Genomic DNA, 13,882 nt, shown 5'->3' with positions numbered 1-13,882 from the left:
TAAAAGGCAGTGTAACATATATTCAAAAAAGCTCGTACCTAGTCACCGTATTTTCTTATTCATGTTCAACAATGCAGTTCTGATGCTGGAATATAGCAAAGTAATCATATTGTGACACATAATTATGCTCTACCTATAAGAAATATGTATGAATGTTAGGTATCTAATCTAGGGAAATAATGAAAATAAACCAAATCCCGTTTTTAAATACATGATTTTCCATCCCTACAAACATCATGCAACAGTAGACATGTATCTTTAAAACCTTAATCAAACAAAAGCGCCGCAAAGAAAATCCCAGCATAATGCACCGGAATGGAATACTACCCTTAATTATAATAACATAACCGTACAGAGTGAACACTGTAAGCATAAAATTTGTCCCGCTGCGTAAATATGAATTCGCACTACATGCCCGTAACAACGTGATAAAAGCGCGTTGTATGCGCCGCGCGTCCCGTAGCGTTTCAGCAACGAGGACTGCATGCCTCACCGCCGACGAGTTCGCGCAACTTGCCGGCTTATTGTATAGTCGCCATCAGATATATCGGTGCGGCCAAGGTGTTCACAATATATGAACACGCACTCTAACGCTCTGACAATAGAGGCGTGTTCAGATATTTGTGAGCGCCTGAACCGCTCCGTTATATATGATTTCTTTCCTTCGAAGACACACATCGGATATTAGCTTATACTAGAAAAGTATTATGTACTAAATACATCCATTTTGGAAAATGCGGGTCCCTTGAATAACATACTCATATAACAGTATGTTATATCGGGTGTAACAGAACGAAGGACTTTCATGCAAACGGGGAATTGAATAGGCTACGTACTTTATTTTTCACTTATTAATCACGTTAATATTTTTTCACCACACCAGCTCGGAAAGGCTTACTTTGCACTTCAAAAACTGATAACAAAGTTGCATTTTATTCACATGTGAGGCAAAGTAATCAAATGCTAATTTTGAGTTGTTTTCTTATGTTTGCTGGTAGAATTGACTATTAAATGATGATTTTGGATGATAAATATTTAATAACATTCATTTGGATTTGTTTGGTTTGATTTTGTTTGATATTTTACATTTAATATTTGCTTCAGGTTGGTGTGGTGAAAAATTTTGTTTAACCCTCGTGCTTTGAAACCCTCGCAAAGCTCAAGATTCCATTTTTCAAACCACTCACTATGCTCGTGGTTCAATTTTGGAATCTTTCGCTTGCTCGGGTATCAATATTAGCACGAGCGGTTAAACAACAACTTTGCCCCCTTGTAAAACAAATAACTATTAACCGTTTGTGAGATGCACTTTGTTAAACATTAGTGCAGAAATCTGCATGTTTCAACCCTAGCAAGTAGATCCGAGCATTGAATGTAAAGTCAAGTTAATGACATGTGTCAATTTAAAATGTAAATAACTTTGTAGTGATAGGGTTGTCACTGATATAAAAATATTTAATTTTAATGGTTTTGTTTTACTTTTTAAACCTATATTATTCTATAGGAACTGTCTCTCTGTCGCACTAATATGTAAGAGTGATAGAGAGACAGAAAGTGCTTTATTCTCGTAGCGCAAATGATTGGCATATTGACTAGACCCTCTGATCTTTGTCTCAGCTAAACAGTATGCCATCATTCTATGGTATACTTCGTCAAACGATGAATTACGAACGTTGTCCGGTACGTCCGTTTATTTGTGTAAGTAGTTGTAATTCGAACGATTCTGTGTGTAATACAAGTTTTGTGAGTATCAGCACAGAATAAATAGTAGTACTAGGTACAGAAGACTCGCTCTCTAACAAAACACGACAACAGCGCCACGCGTGGCTTATGGCTAGCCACCAAAATTGGTGTGGAACGGATGTACTTTTAGGTACCTGTTGCAAAGCGACGAAATCGCGGAGTGAGCCACGCCTGGTATCAGCAGCGTATTGCTAGTACGTCTGGCGCGCCGTATGTCGCGGGTGGTGGCTCCGCCGACTGCTAATTAACGCTGGATTACCGCGGCCCGCCGCGGCCCGCAGCCGCCCCTCGCGAACCGAACACTAAGCCGATAATGCCAACTATACTTTTCATTTGTCTTCCAATTGGACTTACTGATGACTGGTTGCTAGTTGAGTTCATTAAAGTTGTAGCTAGTTTTAGTCGATTCTGCTTGTACTGTAATTTCATGATATGGATATGTCAAGACCGTAAATAAATCAACAGCATTTATCTACTGACAATATATGATTATGCACATGATACTTTGACAAAATTGCGACTTTGTTATAGTTAACCTTGTCATGACATTGCAGTCACGACATCTGAATACAAAAGGCGTAACATGCCATGTTTTTAATATACATATTTATGTTTATCTATACGCTACCTATGTTTTCATTAATTTCATTAGCTTCATTACCTACGTGTAATCCCCCAGACTTATTAATTTACTGATTTTAAGTTTTATTCAATAACTTATAAAATATTGAACACGTTATGTTGAATATCAGTTAATTTACCTTTAGCGACCTTTTTACTTCTTTTTATATTACAAATGGTTGTCAAATATAAAACCCGACTTTGATCATTTGCAAAAACCTTGTAAAAAATCACAGGGTTACCGAGTTTTTTGTTCGTTTCATCCTGATTGTCACTGAAATATAACAAAATAGAAAAAATATAAGCATGCAATAAAAATAGGTTGTGATGTCATGTTATAAAACTTAAAAAATTATGAACTACAGACAGAGATACGTTTATTAGGTAGAGAAGTACAAATTAAACGTAACAAATATAAGAGCTTCGGTAGAGAGTACCATTTTGTACCATTTAGAGTTGAAACTCTAGGTAAATCTCCCAGTGCGCATAAAGGTGACTGTCCATTTCCAACGACAGCTGCATTACTGTTCATTTTACTATGGAAATTGACAATGACAGCGACGCGTTCAGTACCGGTAGTGCAGCTGCAGTTAGAAATGGAATGTTACCATAAGTTGTTCGCAGGAATCGCGAAGCGTCTGGTTGACGTAACTGGTGACCGAAGAGCTGGCGGCTACCTCGCACAACTTATCAGCATTGCGATACAGCGAGGAAATGCCACCAGCATCCTTGGTACAATGCATCAAGGGCCTATTTTAGATTTAAGCTAGTTATTAATTTCTTTTAGTAACACCACTGTATAAGTATGTCTTGTTTGTAATAAATAAATTAAAGAGACCTTACATTAATAGAGTTTATACAACCTGTCCAAGATATTTATAGTTGTGTTTATAGTAGTGGTAGGTAAAGTAGAAACATGTAAAAGCAGGGTTAATTCAGTGGACACAATGTAGCTAGTTTTGTATTCTCCGGGCGCTTCGGCCGGCAGCAGCTAGCCGCAAATAACAGAAAGAGCAAGTCCTCGGGGCATCGCTTTAGCTTTTCAATTTCCCTTTCGGAATTATTCGTGATAATCGAATGCCCCGGCCGGGCTCTCGGGGCACAATCGCGATGATTCATTCATGAGACTAATGTTGTAATCCCAATGAGAAACTAAGTGTCATCCCACTATAATAGTTTAGCCATCCAATATTGGAGTGCGATATGTACTTATAAAGTAGAAATTTTATTGCATTGTATTCAATAGTTATTTGTTTCACAAGGGGGCAAAGTTGTTGTTTAACCACTCGTGCTGGATATCTACTCGAGTAAGCGAAAGATCCGAGTGAACACAAAATTTTTCACCACACCAACTCGAGAAAAATACTAACGATAAAAACATAATAAACGAAATCAAACCAAATCAAATCCAAATGAATGTTATTAAATATTTAGATTCATCATTCAATTCCATTCTATCAGCCAATATTAGGAAACAACAAAACAACTCAAAATTTGCATCAAATTACTTTGTCACACATGTAGATAAAATGCAACTTTCTCAATAGTTTGAACAATCAAAAGAGCCTTTACTAGCCGGTGCGGAGAAAAATATATTACAATCGCTACATAAATATATGACATTATTGAATAGACTTGTTTTGTGTAGTGAATGTGACGTCTCGAAGGTAAGGGGAGTGAGCTGCGCGGGTGCAACGGCGGTGCAAATGAGGAGGCGCGAGGTATTGTCGCTCCATTAATGAGCGGGTCGGCGGGACAGCGCGCGGAAGAGGAAAATTAAACTGCTGGGCCCCGGGCTTGTGTTCATTACGCCACGCTACCCCACTGCAATGTTTGCGAATGCAGCGTTAAAATATCACTGCTCACTTGCGAGCCCACCCGAACATTGGAAATTAGAAGTTCGAATACAATAGCTTGCGCAGAATCCATCTCTAATTTTTCTTTCCCTACGGAAGGTAGGTACGTTGTTCAGCTGTAAGTTGTCCGAGCTTGTTTCCCATTTATTCCTCATTCAGAATGCTGCTAGAAATATATTAAAGCTAAAGTCCGTGGGGCATTGCTTTAAGATTTCAATTTCCTTTCCGGAATTACTTGTGCTCTAATCGAACATGCGTCGGGGGACGGGGACTGGGGAAGCGTCACAACCGCAAATTACTCCGCCACGCCGCGTGCCGTGTTTAAAATGTATTATTGAGATACGTTCTTATTGTACACAATGTGTAATGGATTTTAATTATTCATTTATTCTTGCTCCGCACAAACAGTAAATGAAATGCTTTGATATTTTCGTCTGCTGACAATGGTAGTTTAGGTACGCCGGCAGTTTATTAGCTATTTTTAACATTTTAATGGAATAAACTTTCAGTCCCATCAATAAATTGATGAGAAGTAAGCTTTTTCGTATCGTATTAGGTCGTCTCATTCGTTTTTTGTCCTAAATTCGCCCCATGCTGCTTTTGTACCAATTCTTCATTCATCACTTTTCATCGATAGTCTTTGTCATTTTTGAACATATTTTTTTGGTAGCTGGTAGTTTTCAACCAACTGCTGTAGTGTGAAACTCACAAAATTAGTCAAGTGCCCGTCGATCCGAGGCACAAAAAATCATTGTGCAATACATATTAAATGGCGGACCGCAAATTCTCAGTTCGGAGCGAACTGCTACTAGTTTAAGTTCTAATATGATTGATTTAAAGTTATGTCTTTTCCCTAATTTTCATTTTGTGATAGACTGCTATGAAGCACAAAACTGTTACAAAGGTCGCTTCATCTCACCATCCCTTTTCTCCTCAACTAAGTAATAGGTACAGTAAGTTTTTTTAATTGACTTTTATCAATTTTGCGGCTGATTAATATTTAATTCGTAAAGAGGCTCTAATTTGTGGAGAATTCACGATACGTTTTTATGCGTGGAGTAAGTCAGTAAGTTATAGCAGCGCGGGCAGAGGCGTGCGACAGGCGGCTGCTGATTGTAAAGCGCTCACAGACGGAGCCTATTCGATTTCACGGCTCGCCGCGCCCGATATTTATTGTCATCGGTGCAGTTGTACGACACGCCGCCTACTGAACCGCTCTGAAAAATCTCTATTCACAAAATCAGAGGAAAACAATACAACCATTCCGTCCGTACTTTTATGCGAAAAGGTTTTCGGCTTTGATTCCACGTAAACGTGTCGGCGGCTCGGCGTTAACAATCACTTCTTGAACGTGTTTGCAGGCACACGACACCTTGTCTCGTTAGTAAAAAGTGATGGGACTAGACGATTTATCACCTGCATACGACACGGAAGGCCCGCGGAGTCGAGCTTCCTTTCCAGCCGTCAGCGGTGAGAACTGAAATGAAAACAAACGTGTGAATTTATAGCAGGCTATAATAACGTCGGTGAAGCAACTCCCCGAAGAGACGGAGCTAGTTACCCGCAATGTTATGACATCCTTCATGATTTAAGCAAGATACGCAATCCGTGGGATTGTGCGGGAAGAGCCGTCACTCGCGTGATATGTGCTGCTCGCTTAGCGGCACTAATCATTAACACCGTCCTGCTCGGGAAGGCTATAGCTAAAGTCACATTCAACTAAAGCGTAAATCGTAGCGTGGTGGGCACTTAAGTCAATAATGGTGGTGATAGTTAACTGGTACGGTGCCAAGTTGGCGGGTATCGTTGTTTTAATTCAATTGTCTCGCGGCTAATGCAGTCGGTTGAGCAATCTTAACCCTGTCCGGGATTATTACGGTATCCGGTCTCTGCTCGGTTTAAGTTACACTGCACTCTGCTGGTTGAACGTATCTCATGTTCTGCGATTAGTTACTTTGTTTTTCTACTCGTATTGTCCAACGTAAAGTAATAACAAAGTGAGGTTAACAGAGTGAGGGGTAGTTTTTAGAATATACTGTGAGTTAATTGTATGTTGTTTATTATCTTAGTTAATTGAGGTAATTTAAATTAAATAGGTACCCAATAGGTTGTACTTAACTTAGATACTTATATTTTTGGCACAGAACCCTAAGAGTAATTTTTTTTAATAATAACTGTCTTATTATGACATGACTTGTGTAAAGAAGTGCTAAATGCTTTTCTATCTCCCATGTGTTTTAGACAACTTAGGTGACTGAGTATTAGTTAATTAGGTCTTTGATGTTGAAAATGTTACTACTCGTACATCCTTATAAAGTAGGTAATTAAATAGTCTTTAAAATGGTGCAAATTTTGAAGTGAAAACTTCTTTTGCGGCGCTGTGCACTTTTTGTAATGGGGAAAAAATGTTCTCACGCTCATGTCACGTGACCGTAAGACGTAAGACGGACACGAAAAACCGGGCAAGTGCGAGTCGGACTCGCGCACGAAGGGTTCCGTACCATAATGCAAAAAAAAACAAAAAAAAAGCAAAAAAAACGGTCACCCATCCAAGCACTGACCCCTCCCGACGTTGCTTAACTTTGGTCAAAAATCACGTTTGTTGTATGGGAGCCCCATTTAAATCTTTATTTTATTCTGTTTTTAGTATTTGTTGTTATAGCGGCAACAGAAATACATCATCTGTGAAAATTTCAACTGTCTAGCTATCACGGTTCGTGAGATACAGCCTGGTGACAGACGGACGGACGGACGGACGGACGGACGGACGGACGGACGGACGGACTGACGGACGGACGGACGGACGGACAGCGAAGTCTTAGTAATAGGGTCCCGTTTTACCCTTTGGGTACGGAACCCTAAAAATGGTTACAATGAGTTTTTCTTTATTTATTTAAATGCCATCTAGTGAGTTTCCCTCTAATTGGTACTAATATAACTCGAGTACTAACAGTGATGTGCTTAAAAGGGTTTCAAGTAATGTGACGAAATAACGCTAGATGGCGCTTACCTCAATTATACATAGTGCGTCATTGAGTTTTCACTTCTGCCGGCACTCCCGGAGTGCAATCCTTTGTTTTTTTTATTTAATATTCTTTGTAACGCGCAATGAGTTAAGGTTAAAGTACATAATATTAACTAGACATCGTCCTTACGTCCACATCAAAGAAAATTTTTAGATCAATAGAACGTTGTATACTCCCTTGTCCCCACAAAAAATGTTTCCATTTTGTAGTTCTCATTACAGCAAGACATCTAGTTAATTCGAATAGATTCCTGGCTCACCAATGTAGAAACCTGTCCCCGAAACATCGAAAAACAATGCCATAGCAAACGTGAGTTGGACTGCGGATTCCGGGCACCGATGTGTGTTTAGCGTGTGCAAACCGCCAGTTGCAGCGCGTGGCGCGGCATACGAGTACGAGCCGCGTCTCCCCGCTGTTGACACGCTCCGAGGATCTGTTTACGAGATTACTGGTTTGCTTAGGTTAATCATTCCCTTTATTAGCTCGTAGCTTGACGGAATGCACTCCATGACAACACACATGACAATCCCATTTATGTATGTATATATTTATAAACGCGTTATTTTCCTGGGGGTTTGCGACCCTATGGCCTTTTTAATAAAAGGAACATTGAAGCATTGTGGACTTCTCTTAATGAGAGTATTGGTATTTTATTCCAAACTGAAGTAAATGTATAGGAGAGATCGTCATATTACGCCTATGCAAAAAAAATACCGTGAAGTCAAAAGTTGTACATCTGAACATCGACGTAGTCATAGTTAGTTATACATATACAGTTTTGAACTGAAATCGGGTTGGAAACGAGGTAATTGTATATATTACATGTTTATTGCAATCATTTATGTTAGATTTAGTACGCAATAAAATAGATAGCTGTCATAAAACTCTTACATCGTGATTAAAATAATCGTTTCAAAAACAGTTGAGCGCCGCGCCGCCCGCTCATTCGAGTTTCTCTGATCTGATTAAGTTACTTGCGAATTCCATCCAGAGAAAGTTCTCTTTTGTAAACTATTAAGTATAAAGCTTTAGGTATTTTCCATTCAACTAAAATCGCGTTTCTCTCAATGTTCAGTACCTAATAAATCTGTAAGTTTAGGAACTCATACTTTTTTCAGCAATAGCGACTAAAAAGAAATGGTACGCCGAGTTAAACCTAAAAACGGAAACTTACGCGTCCTTACCTCCGTTGAAAATAAATTATTTTAATATTACAGCGGGCGCGAAATAATGTTGTTGGCTGTTTTCCGGCAAGATTACGAACTAATTACATTACAAAACAAGCTCTGTGCGGGTAAATTATGCATGCACTCCCGGATCATTACCACCCGCCTGTTGGCTGCTAGCCTTTCAAATCTTTAAATAACCTCGACACTAAAAAACGGAACACTGCCCAATCTAAAACAGATTAGATTGTATGATCCCACCAAAAACATAAATGTAAAAAAGGAGAGCCAAGTTCAATACAAAAATTATGCTTGGCTGTGGGGCTCGCCGCAAAAAGAATGGAGATCTAAATGAGTGCCACTGCCAAGTTCTATGCAAAATCCAAATATGTATTTATAGGAACAAAATAACATTATAAACAAGTATTAAACTCTATTTCTTTGCTTTATTGGATACCTATAACAATTGCTGTTATTTAAAAAAATGTGAGATCTTAAAGTAGGTTAGATTTGACTTGGCCAGTTTTCATTATATCAATCATTTTATATATATTGTAATTCTGATTAAAACCTGGCCAAGCCAAATCTAACCTACTTTAAGATCTCACATTTTTTTAAATAACAGCAATTGTTATAGGTATCCAATAAAGCAAAGAAATAGAGTTTAATACTTGTTTATAATGTTATTTTGTTCCTATAAATACATATTTGGATTTTGCATAGAACTTGGCAGTGGCACTCATTTAGATCTCCATTCTTTTTGCGGCGAGCCCCACAGCCAAGCATAATTTTTGTATTGAACTTGGCTCTCCTTTTTTACATTTATGTTTTTGGTGGGATATCAATACATTTAGATCTCAAGGATATCAATACATTTAGACCTCCTCAGAGGAAGTAGGACTAAAAAACAGGTAGTGGGGTGGAATAAGTTTGTCAGTGGCGCTCATAGGGTTGCCAGGCAACGGTTTCATGAATGGACATTAGGTGGGAGACCTAAAAGCGGATGTCTTTTTAAAGAGATGGTGGAGAGTCGTAAGATCTTTAAATCACGGTTAAAATGGTGTCAAAATCATCAAAACCAAATTAAACTGGACATAATCACCTCTCATCACTCTAAAAAAGATTTCCGTGGTTTCTGGAGATCCACAAGTAAAATGAAGCCTGTGGCTGGTCACCCGGTCAGTGTTGATGGCGTAAGCGAGCCTAAAAGTGTCGCGAACCTGTTTAAAGACCATTTCTTTTTGAAATCTCCCTTAGGTCCATCGCTGATGGGGGGGCTTGTGACTGAGACCTCCAATGAAAAACCAGGCCCGGGGTTTACGGTCAAGGATATTGACAAAGTAATTAAATCAATGTCCAGAGGCAAATCCCCGGGTCATGACGGTCTCAGTATCGAGCATCTCCAAAATGCTGGTCCTCACATATCTAGGATATTGGCAATGTTTTTTACAATATGTATGAGGCATTCATATCTGCCTGATGATATGATGCGTACTATCGTGGTTCCTGTAGTTAAAAACAAAACTGGGGACTTGGCAGACAAAAACAATTACAGACCGATATCACTGGCAACGATTATAGCCAAAGTATTTGACAGTGTGCTTAATTCACAGCTAAGTAAGCATATAAAACTGCATGACAACCAATTTGGCTTTCGACCGCGTTTGTCTACAGAATCTGCAATACTGTGTCTGAAGCATACTGTCAAGTATTACACCAAGAGCAAGACCCCAGTGATTGCATGTTTCCTGGACCTTTCTAGGGCATTTGACCTGGTTTCCTATGACATACTATGGGAAAAATTAAGGAAAACCAGTATACCACCGGAAACAGTACGTATGTTTAGGTACTGGTATGGAAACCAGGTCAACTGCGTTAGATGGTCAAATGCGCTGTCGGACGAATACAGGTTGGAATGCGGGGTGAGGCAGGGGGGTTTGAGCTCACCAACGCTCTTCAACCTGTATGTGAACGAACTCATCGAGGAGCTCAGCAGCATCCATGTCGGATGCCATATAGACGGAGTCTGTGTAAACAACATCAGTTACGCGGACGACATGGTGCTGCTGAGCGCCTCGGTCTGTGGCATGCGTAGGCTGCTCAAGATATGTGAGGACTATGCGGTGAGTCACGGTCTCAAATATAATGAGAAGAAGAGCCAATATGTAGTCTTTGAGAGCGGCCGCAACAGGTCTTCAGAGTTTCCCGCAATATATTTTAATGGCAGTCCAATGGACCGAGTAACCCAATTTAAATATCTAGGTCATGTTGTTGCGGCCGACCTCAAGGACGATATAGATATTGAAAGGGAACGAAGGGCCTTGTCGGTGCGGGCAAATATGATAGCACGAAGGTTTGCGGGTTGCTCCAGGGGGGTAAAGATCACTCTCTTTAGAGCGTTCTGTACTTCCCTGTATACCTGCAGCCTTTGGGTTCAGTATTCGCAACGGGCTTATAGGGCCCTTCGAGTCCAATATAATAACGCGTTCCGGGTGATGATGGGACTGCCTCGCTTCTGTAGCGCATCAGGGATGTTTGCTGAGGCGGGCGTCGATTGTTTTCAGGCGACCTTGCGTGTGCGCGCCGCATCCCTGGTGCGCCGGGTGCGGGACAGTCCCAACACCATCTTGAGAATGATAGCGGAAAAGCCAGACTGTCCCATAATGCTCCACTGTGAGGGACTACATTCCCCTACAAGTGTGATACAGTGGTAGCAAAAATTAAGAGTTTGGCTAGCACTGTATATCTTGTGTCAATTTTAATGTGTATATGTTGTGTTTATGTGTAATTCTTGTAAGTTTATTGTTTATTGTTGTGTATTGCTATGTGTGTACGTAAATCACATGAAATAAATAATTTTGAATTTGAATTTGAATTTTGAATTTGAATTTTGAATACTTTTTGTAAAGAAAACTAGGCAGGTATTGAGATTTAATGTTTTTTCTTCTGTTTCCGCTGTATGGTTTTTACTTCTGTTCTTTGTATAATTATGTGGTGCCGCGCGCCGCCGACGACACACCGTTGGCCGGTTGTTTAGAGCGTATTACAAGTTTTTTGTACAGGGGGACACCACTTATTTTTTGACTAAACTTTATTTTAATATAGCAAATATAATAATACATAATATATTGGGGTAGTTTCAAATATCTGCTTGTAACGGTTCCAACGCTACAATAAAAAAAAAATATTTTGTATGGGGACCCCCCTATTTTTTAACTTTTTTTTATTTTTAGATTTTTTTCTACGCTTACACACAATAACCGAGCTGGATTCCAAATTTCATCCTTCTAGGTCATCTGGAAGTAGGTTAGGTTTAGGTACTTATATGTCCGTCCCAATAAAAAATGTTTTTTTTGTATGGGGACCCCCCCTATTTTTAAACTTTATTTTATTTTTAGATTTTTTCCTACGGTTACACACAATAACCGAGCTGGATTCCAAATTTCATCCTTCTAGGTCATCTGGAAGTAGGTTAGGTTTAGGTACTTATATGTCAGTCCCAATAAAAAGTGGTTTTTTGTATGGGGACCCCCCCTATTTTTTAACTTTATTTTATTTTTAGATTTTTTCCTACGGTTACACACAATAACCAAGCTGGATTCCAAATTTCATCCTTCTAGGTCATCTGGAAGTAGGTTAGGTTTAGGTACTATAAGTCATAAGTCAGTCTTAAAATTTACGACTTTTTGACCTTCATACCTTTATAACCGTTTGAGCTAGCTTCATGAAATTTGGGCTTCTAGATATCCTTATGGATATAATTAAACACACGTAGTTTTATGTGTTTACGTCAAAGATGTTTTGAGTTATAGAAGGGTCAAAAGTGGCACCAAGTGGTTCGTGTAATATTACACTCGGCGCTGGCTAGCCAGTTCCTTTGCTTGAACTTGGCTTGACACGCTGCCGCGTGTCTAGATATTGCTCCAGCATTAGACCGGCGCACGCCCAAATTAAAAGCTAAACGGAGGCTTCGTTTATTATTCTGCTTAGGCACGGGGACGGTACCTCTTTGATACTTTTATGTTCAAGTGTATTTAGAATTAACCGTGATCCTATATTTAAGATTTCCTTCCTTATTTTTTTTTTCTTTTTGAGGTACAAAACTCGGGTGAACTACATTTATTGTATTTAATTACTATTCCTATTATAGTTAATAAATATTTTGATATAGGTATCATTATATTGACATAACGTAATAAAAGGGTAGTAATAATAATAAACTAGTGACATGGCATCATTATTTTTAGGCTCCTATAGAAATAAAGGACTCCCAGAAAAGTGGGTTTTTAATATATTTGTAGGCTAACACTAATTCCTTGGATCACTACATGACCTATTTAACCTAGCCTTCCGTTGTTCCTTAAATATTACTGTATAACGAAAATAAATGAAATAGTTTTTTTTTTTCAGTAACTCAAGTCCGACATTATTCAATTGAGATACATGTCATTTTACAATAACCGACAAAAAACAAAATTTAAAAAAAATATCTAGTTATACGTAAGTAATCCGCAACGCGATGTTTGTTAAAATTCATGTTTTTAAAACACACAAAGCGCTTAGTTTGGTGCTTATAAAGTTTAGCAGACACAATGTTAACATTTCCAAACCCTATTATGCCTTGGATACTCTGAAACTCACCTTAAAGTATTTTCTTTTAAAAACATTCGAAAAAAGCCACATAAGCAGCACGTATCTTAGCAGTGAGCAGAGACGAGGGATTAGCGGGATCTTTCCGAATTGAGGGCAAACATCCGGTCCCCAGAGCACGGGCAAGCTGCCGTATTCGAACTTCAAGATATTTACAAGAGACGACACGTACTAAATCCATTCTTGATACGTTATAGTTTAGATATCAACTAGTTCTCTTTTGCAGCGCAATTCGGGCAACCAATGTCACTTTTACGTTAGATAGAGTAAGATATCTATTAGATGTGAATTAGATCTCTAAGTCATATCCTGTGGAAATCGTTCAAGAGTATCTCCAGAATCGCGCAAATGTCAAATTTGACAGGTTAGATCTTAAACATATCGTTATCGTACCTTGGTGACGTCTAAAAGATGTCTAATAGATGTCTATTTCATAATCCGAATCGGGCCCAAGGTGTGCGAGCATTCGTAACTAGATCTTATTACCGTGCCTCGCTCTCTGTTAATCTGGAACTTCGGAACGGAATAACAGATGTCTATTAGGATACATTTTTTAGGATTCCGTACCCAAAGGGTAAAACGGGACCCTATTACTAAGACTTCGCTGTCCGTCCGTCCGTCCGTCTGTCACCAAGCTGTATCTCACGAACCGTGATAGCTAGACAGTTGAAATTTTCACAGATGATGTATTTCTGTTGCCGCTATAACAACAAATACTAAAAACGGAATAAAATAAAGATTTAAATGGGGCTCCCATACAACAAACGTGATTTTTGACCAAAGTTAAGCAACGTCGGGAGTGGTCAGTACTTGGATGGGT

General features: G+C 39.1%; 1 protein-coding gene across 1 annotated transcript; it reads left to right on the top strand.

Annotated features, from left to right (window-relative positions):
* The first annotated feature begins 10,250 nt into the window (after positions 1-10,250).
* Positions 10,251-11,126, top strand: LOC134666916 (uncharacterized). Its single transcript, XM_063524221.1, has one exon. The coding sequence runs from the start codon at positions 10,251-10,253 to the stop codon at positions 11,124-11,126; it is 876 nt and encodes a 291-aa protein (XP_063380291.1).
* Positions 11,127-13,882: the final 2,756 nt, after the last annotated feature.

This window comes from Cydia fagiglandana, chromosome 8, assembly GCF_963556715.1.
Source record: "Cydia fagiglandana chromosome 8, ilCydFagi1.1, whole genome shotgun sequence".
In the NCBI taxonomy this organism is placed as follows: Eukaryota; Metazoa; Arthropoda; class Insecta; order Lepidoptera; family Tortricidae; genus Cydia; species Cydia fagiglandana.
This window is presented reverse-complemented; position numbering and strand designations above follow the sequence as displayed.

What these genes read in the sequence shown, in the direction of transcription:
- LOC134666916 (XM_063524221.1), top strand. Translation starts at nt 10,251, where the DNA reads ATGTTTAGGTACTGGTATGGAAACCAGGTCAACTGCGTTAGATGGTCA.